The sequence below is a fragment of the Octopus bimaculoides genome, chromosome 2 (genome assembly GCF_001194135.2).
Source record: "Octopus bimaculoides isolate UCB-OBI-ISO-001 chromosome 2, ASM119413v2, whole genome shotgun sequence".
Classification (NCBI taxonomy): domain Eukaryota; kingdom Metazoa; phylum Mollusca; class Cephalopoda; order Octopoda; family Octopodidae; genus Octopus; species Octopus bimaculoides.
The window spans coordinates 162935411-162943524 of NC_068982.1; the positions used below are offsets into that span (position 1 = coordinate 162935411).

At 34.4% G+C, this 8114-nt stretch overlaps 1 protein-coding gene across 5 annotated transcripts in view; it reads left to right on the forward strand.

The window, feature by feature from the left end:
* The first annotated feature begins 3134 nt into the window (after window positions 1–3134).
* Window positions 3135–8114, forward strand: part of LOC106869811 (bromodomain-containing protein 3) — a 94988-nt gene continuing 90008 nt past the window's right edge. The window contains exon 1 of one of the 5 annotated variants that reach the window (XM_052965698.1): window positions 3135–3583. In XM_052965698.1, the coding sequence (XP_052821658.1) occupies window positions 3453–3583 (131 nt within the window). In that variant the 5' untranslated portion in view covers window positions 3135–3452. Of the gene's footprint in view, window positions 3680–8114 lie in introns of all 5 variants that reach the window. The other 4 variants (XM_052965696.1, XM_052965699.1, XM_052965700.1 and 1 more) reach the window with 4 other exon arrangements.

An 8114-nucleotide genomic window follows, 5' to 3' on the forward strand; every position in this document is an offset into this window, starting at 1 on the left:
CATTGTAACATTATTTTTACCTCAACACTTTGAGGATAAAAGGTTGGTATCAGTAGATTTTCTGTGTATGTATGCAATTCTATGTGATCAAAGAATACATCTACAAGTATACTGTACTTCTAGCTCTTTGAATTATCAGGTAGATTTGAAACGGAGCCTTTATGTAAGTCATATCTCAGCTCAGTAGGTTCAATCTACCCTTTCTGATGCATATTGCATCCTTGTTTGAAATGCCTCCAATCATTCTTACTAGTGTTTCCTGGTTACATTGATCTTCAGTTCATATTTTAGGTTGTGTTTCAAGCAGTCCTTTTATCTTTTCATAGAATTACTCTGAGGATGCTTTCTAATTCCCAGTTAGTTGTAAAAAGCAGTTGTGGGAGCTGTTCATTGTTCACTTGTACTTGGCATCTGTTGATCTGTGATCCAATAGTGAGACAGTTGACTTTTTGTTTTTGTGTGTGGTACTGTATGGTCTTTAGTTAATCAGTAAGGTAGCCAAATTGGCTGTTCATTTCCTTAAACGTAGCACTTTTTTGTCCACAAACCTTATGCTATGGGACTGTGTGATGTTCTGAGTCTTGATACTGAATATGCGATTCAGACACACCTTTGGTGAAATTTCAAGCATGTTCAGGTGTTTCTGGCAAATACAGAATTGTCGAAACACAGACACTAATTTTAGTTTGAATGATTTTGTCCCTCACCATCTTACACTACACCATTTTCTTGTTAAAGTCGCACAACCCTTTTGAATTCCAGTGTCTAAGGATCTACCTCTTGACAACGTACTCCCAAGCAGTGTTGCCTTTTTAAGCTGTGCGTGCGCACTCATGTTTTACAAGGAATAAAAAGAAAAAAGTGCGTACGCAAAATTTCAAAGATAAAATCGAACTTTTTTAAATGAAAAAATTTGAGTAATGTTTACGCGAATAGATGCGCACATTCCAAACAAAAACAAAACTTGCACACAAGTAATTTCTCCGCATGCCCACAACAAATTAGAGGGAATGTTCCCAAGATATAAAAATGGGCCTCACAGTCTTTAATCCGATACCATTTACTTAAACATTTTGTTCAATGTAGGGATCAGTCGGTGGAGAAATTAACATTAGTCTTCAAGCTTACTATGGGGTCAAAAGCAACTATAAAGTGGTCCATTATAAACCGCGTGTCATTTACATTAGAAGCAACAAAAATCAGCATCATCTGTATAAAGTAACTATCGAATCAAAGTTACAATTGAATTCCCTCAGGTCAAAGGCCTTGCATGTTATTTCTATAACTTCGGTGGATATTAATGTGACATGCATGAAAGAATACTGGGATATCGCTTTATTTAATCCCATTGTTTATAGTAATTTCGTCAGAGCTGCTCACTGAAAGTGATCAGAGCCTTAATATTACAATGTTGTTTCTTAAACTACAAATTTGACGGACAATCCAACTTTCCATGAACTTTCCTAATCTTTCTTCTCTGTTAAAGGTGTCAAAGGCCTTTGTTAAGTCAACAACGACCCGATATAGAAGCACCTGCTGCCATATATGTATGTATATATATATATCGTCGATCCGAATATTAATGGTTATGCCTTGTCACTGGTCAGAATGTTACCGTCGGTTTCGCGCCGACTAGGCAATACTGACTCCTCAGACATGCTCCTTAATACCATACATATGCACTATATTACTCACTGATGTGACTTTTTCAGACTTATGGACGACACACACATATATATTAGATAGATATGTATGCGTGTGCAATGTTTATTTAGAAAAGGCACACACGCACATTAAACTGTGTCGATATCTGTTAATGCATGTGATATGATGTGGGAAGAAACCTAACCAAATATCAAATAGAACCTGATAAATAATAAACATAAAATGATGTCAACACTTCTTGGGAATATAAGATGTTGAAAGGGGAGACAGTATACAAATTTGCGAAAAAGTAAACAAAAGTGCATGGTCACTGGCTTAATGTTTGAAATATCAATGGAAAAATGAACAGAAGAGAGGGATATACGAAGTGTACATATTCACACGCGCGCGCAGGAAATATGTGTTTAATCTACATAACACATGGCATATAAAGTTGGTGTGTATGAGGTGGGTAGAGCAGTAGACTATCTGTGGAAAAACTCAGAAAGTTCCATCACTAAGCAAAGTTGAGCTGAAACACTGATATTTTAAAACTTATACTTGCCTTTGATGTCAATAAAGATCGATTGATTGAAATAAATAGGATTTTATCATTAATTATCTTTCAGCGTATTATCCTTTGTCTCGTAGCTCCGTTTCGATTCATTTAAACACCGACTGAAATGGAGTTAGTTTCCGTCTCTGCTTTCATAAACATTTAGAATGAATTTTGCTTCAAGCTTCTATAAATAACATTTGATGCCGGTTTTAGATCGTAAAATTTTACTCTGAAACTAGTCTTTCTAGACTAATAGTCGATAATGATGATAAGGAGAGTTAAACTCTATCGTTTTTCTATAATTCTATAATTGAGATCGGTGAAATATACATAAAAAAAAAATCTCGGTGAACCTAGTAAATATGAAAGAGACGAGCAAATGCTGGTTCACTACCGAGCTATATTAAAATCGCGGACATAAGGTGCCTCGCACACATATACATATATACATACATGCACAGATGTATGCAAAAAGTACAACTAGCGCATGCGTACTGACACCTACTGTTATGGCTATCCATTGACCTCTTAGCAACACTCACAGCTATGTCTTAGCCCTATGCTATTACTTTTTTTTTTTTTTAGGAATTTCTTGCTGTTGCCGACTTTATTCTAATATATCAGCATTTATATTTTATTCATTTCAACATTCACATTTTATAAGAAAAAAAAGCGAGAAAATACACCAGCTTTAAAAACACATTTCGTTAAATATATATTTTTCATTTCGTTTTCTCTTTTGCATGCAGGTGTATACAATGTAACATACTGAAATTTTTAATTTTTATTTACTTTACAGAACTTTATAAAATAACAATAGCCAAGTAAAAACGATGGAAATATTGGAGAATAAATGGAGGGAAAAAATAGGGAAATTCGGCGTGGAAGGTGAGTCTGCCATAGATCTGAAGATAAGAGATCAGCTGACCTCTTTTGACCAATCAGCGCTCACTTCAGCGCCGTCTCCTCCAAATTGTTGTTAGTATCACTGTTTAGGCTAACAGTTGTATATTCTCATGGTCTGTTCGGTCGTTTACTATTGTCAGTCTAAGGCTAAACCTTTATTTCTTTTAAGAATTTTGTAGATGTAGAAATTCTACGAAGACATTTCACTCGCATTTGGAGTTAATGTTGAACATTTAAAGAAAATTGCTGGTTATTTTCATTGATTGCGTTCAGCTTGTAATCATGTGATATCGATTGACCAATCAAAATTTTTGGTTGTGAAGCAAGCATATATAAAGCTGAAATGCGAGAGAATTGGAGTAATGCTGGCAAGGAAGCTCGCGCTGGTATTGGAAATCCGGCGTGGAAAATGGATACAAAGACCCATCCAGCTCTGCAAGGATATAAAACGAATGCTCCAAAAATGTCTAAAGGGTACTGAAATTATATTTTTGTTTTAGGAACTCAAAAAGTGCATTATTTTAGCCATCCGAGGAGTGGGAAGCTCCATTGTAAGGTCCGCCATTGTTCGTAAGTAGGCTGCCGTTTCGACTCTCTTTTCTTGGTATTTATTTGAAGCGTCAACCTTAGGTTTCGATTTGCATATTTGTTCATTTGTTTTTATAAAGATACATAGATCATTTTTATGTAAATATTATGCGTAAAAACGCCCTTTAAAATATGTATTTTGGTTGGGATTTAAAACCCTGGCCGCGGTCTAGAAAATAAAAATGTCGTTTTAACCGAATCAGCAAATGTCGTTATTTCTTCAACTATTTTCTGTGTCTGAATCACTTCAGAAATTCTCGCAATTAATCTCTCTGCAAATTATTGATTTTTTAATGTCGTAATTAACCGATCATAGCTATTTTTATGCTGATATTAAATATATTTTTCATATTAATGGATGGTTTCGACGTAAACAAGGGCAGACAAAGGTGGGAGGGGGGAAATATATAATATACGGTCAATCGAGATCTTTATTTTATTTGAATTTTCCTTATTTTCACGCGTTAAAAACTTGCTTGTTTGGATCGTGTCCATTGCCACAGTCCGTGTTGTGCATATCTAGATAATTGACTATGTTGAAGTGTGTGATTATGCTTAAATAAAGCTTCTAAATCAAACCTCCATTTTGTGGACATCAGGCAGACTATTTTAACAAAATGATGGTGTTAGTTAAGAAGTGATGAAGGAAGTGTTTCAATCTCTATGATGCAGTAAGGTGACAACAAATGTTCTAATGATTTTATGTAGTTGTGTGTGTGTGTGTGTGTGCTGCGGCGGTGTGAAGCTGGTCGTTAGTGTTACAGTAGTAGTAGTAGTAGCTGCAACCGTAGCTTGCTTGCCTCCATTTATTTCCTTCTAGATGTCTCTTGGATCTTTTTCATTGGCCCCATTTATTTTACTCTGCAATTTTGATTTCGTAGAAGCTATCTAACTTTATTGATGTTATTGCCTATGAAACGGTGTACTATTTCTGTCCTCTTCAGTTCGATCTTTTCGAAGGCGGTGGATGGCAGCAACGAAGCGCGCCTCTTTCTTCACAACTCTTAAACGGTTAATGTTACTGTATGGAGCCACTCTTACCCTTACCATGACTATTCACTTCTGAGTATAACAACTTACACTGCATTATATATATATATATACTTTTGTTACTTGTGTTTAGTGAAATTGTCACTCTAGATACACTGGGGTTACAATCGGTAATTAAATTATTTCAAATCATTAATAATACTTACTGCTTTAGATAAAATTTAACATCGATCACCATAATGGATCGATGTAATCGATAAATAATTGGTGCTGCCACTATGAACACACCTCCGTGAAGGAAAATGGATGGCTTCAATTCTTCCATCGTTCTTGTTACGCTGTCCTAACTACTGTACAAAGGTTTCAAACAGGAAGTACTCTATAAACCTAACTCTACACTGACTTGATTTACTGCTCAAATCTTGCCTTTTAATATCTTCTCTTCACTTAACATGTTTAGAATAGCTTACTTTCATATAGTTCTTCCTTGATGGGAAGTCTTAATTCTGATATAATGCAGTGAACTTGATTCTCCAACTATCTACCTTTATAAATGGGCGGACACACTTCCTCGTCCTTACACGTGGTGTCACCGCCATTTGGCAATGGGTACTCAAACGACCTCATTTCTACCCGTCTTCTACCTTTCTTTATTCACTCTTAAAACAGTTTTTTTTTCTTTGAATTTAAATAAAATCTTTACGTTTTTAACAAGCTGTTTTCTTATTTTATTTATTTATTACCTGCTGTCAATCGTAATTTATGGTGGGAAATGAAAATTGACTTACGTTTAATCTGAAAAAGTATTTAATGAATCTGTACACTATGGTGGACGACTGTCGCGTACTGTCAAGTAAATAAGAAGATAGCGCAGTCAGTTTACAAAAGCTGTGTGTATGTGTGTTGGTAGCTGAATAGTGTGAAAGCCGGCCCAGCACGTTCATCTGTTGCCAGGGCCGGCCACATTACTACTGCTTATGTTAAGTAGGCCATCGTCTTAAAACTGCTCTCTTTACTCTGCCGCCAAATCACAAGTCCCCCCCTCCATTCTCTTTCCTTACCCTCCCGCTTTCTCTAGTATTATTATTACATTATATATATTAGTCTCGATTAGAATATTAACTCGAGTAATACAAAAATAATCGAATTAATAATAGATAGTTTTTATTCTAAAGTAACTCTGTTCCATCTATGTATCCAAACGAATTGATAAACATTTCCCTCTTTCGTTGATAGAAGATAAAAATCTCTTCAGATCACTATCGACCGCCATATTTTTCTAACGTGTTTCTTTTAATATCAGTTGTATAAACAGCTGCCACTATATATACATACATATATAATCTTCGGCCAAAGCAATAGTTCTGTAGTGATTAATAATGAAAATAGTTGTATTGTAAAAATTTAGCAACATTATTAATTTGGTTTGATATAAACAGAAAGAATAAAAGTTATGTAATTGGAGATAATTATTTCTAAGGTGTCTCCTATGACTAATACATTAGCAGTTTCATTTTTAATTGTACAAAACAATATATTCGTTTTAATTAGTTTCTCATATTTCTATGAGCTAAAGTTGAGAAAATCAAGCATTGTGTTGCTCTAAGAATATGAGATACTTGGTTTCAGACTATTGTATATTTTTCTTTTTAAAACAGTCCAAATAATGTGAAATGACAGCCTTCTTGATTAGTCCTAGGTCAGCCTACTAGAGTAAAGATGATTAAGGTTATCCCAGCCTTTTGCATATCTAGGACCTACATTCTCCTCTTGTAATATTGTTTGCTGAAAAGTGTGGAACATGTGTGTCAGTAGGAAGAGTTGTTAGCTTAATGATTCACTAACAACTGGTAATTTATTGATTGTTTTGGTCTGCTCTCCTCGTATTTAGTAGTAGTAGCAGCATGTCATGTTCGCTGTCTTTCTTTACAAGTAGCGGTAGCAGTAAAGTGTAGATGATGATAATAATAATCATAGTATTAGTTGTAGCACCAAGATATTTCAATATGGTCAAGTAGGACAAATAGAAAGAATATACTTTATCCAATATATTACTCATGAACACTGCTTGTATTTACTTTCTTCACCCTCTCTCTTTGCTGCCGCCGACTAAAGGCGATCACCAGCGCCCTGCTGCTTCTGTCACTCCAGTTTCATTATTCATTCGGTCGCTAGTATTGAGTGCTGTAGAAGCTATTTATAAGCTAGATTTTTCAACTTCATTATAAGGATTTTTAATTTTCAAATAGTTGATTGAAACTTTCGAACCGATTTCATTGAAAGTTGTCATTTTGAAAATGTCTTACATTTGTATAGGTATTTAAACCAAAGGATATATTAAAATAATGGAGATCTTACAGCAGTGATATCGGGAAAACTGAAATATAAGATTCAGCAAATGAATGGCTTAAGTGAAAGTTGATTTTTGTAAATTAAGCATGCAAACTTGTAAAAAATAAACCTCTCTGTATGGGAGGGAGAGAAATGACATACTAGGACTGATTAAAGACCTAATTCAATAGCATTTTCTTTTTGCATGTGTTCTGATGATGAAATCCGTGTGAAATATTTAATTACAAATGTCTTTAATTAAAAGATATTTCATTTTGATGTCTCAGAAATAACTTTTTTCGTCAGAAAAACGTTCATCAATAATTTCTTAATAATCTCTGCTAATGAACTGACACTTTATGCTATCAGTTTCGTGGGTTCTGTCAGCGGTTATTATCTATGTGTCCTTGATGAGAAAAAGCTTATATTTAACGTTAAGACGAAATTTTGACCACTATGTGGGCAAGGGGTGACACAGTAGCTTACATCCAGCATTTGAACACACTTGTTTTTTGAGGCTTCAAAAATGTTCGGCTATTGTATTCATTTCTATACAATTTACACAGCCTAAAATGTTTGATAAAAAAACAAATTAATGATAAGTATCGATATATTCAGGTAATTAAGGGTGAGAGACATAGTCACAGATGGTGACAGCGCCTCATCGAAATAAGATTAATGATGTAAACAAAGATAACACGATATGTCAAGATGACGGTATTTGTGTGTGTGTGTATATATATTATCTGATAGTGACATTACAATATATGTAATCTTTGTTTAAATAAATCCTTTTTGAATATTAGGTTGTGAGGTTCATGTCTCAAAGTTTTTAATAACTTGAAAATTTGAATGAAATATTTCTTACCAGCGATGGATGCAGTTTAAAGGGGAGGGGGTCGTTCTGCTTATTAGTGAATGAACTCTGCAGTCAATTTTTATATTTTACGGCTATTGAGATTTTAGAAAATTTTGATAAATCTAGTGACATTTAATTTTTTTTTTTTTTTTTTTTAAATAAACTAATCGTTAAGATTCGTAATTTTCAATTGATGTTTCACGCTACTTCGAATAATTTTACAGCGAAGGGCGTAAC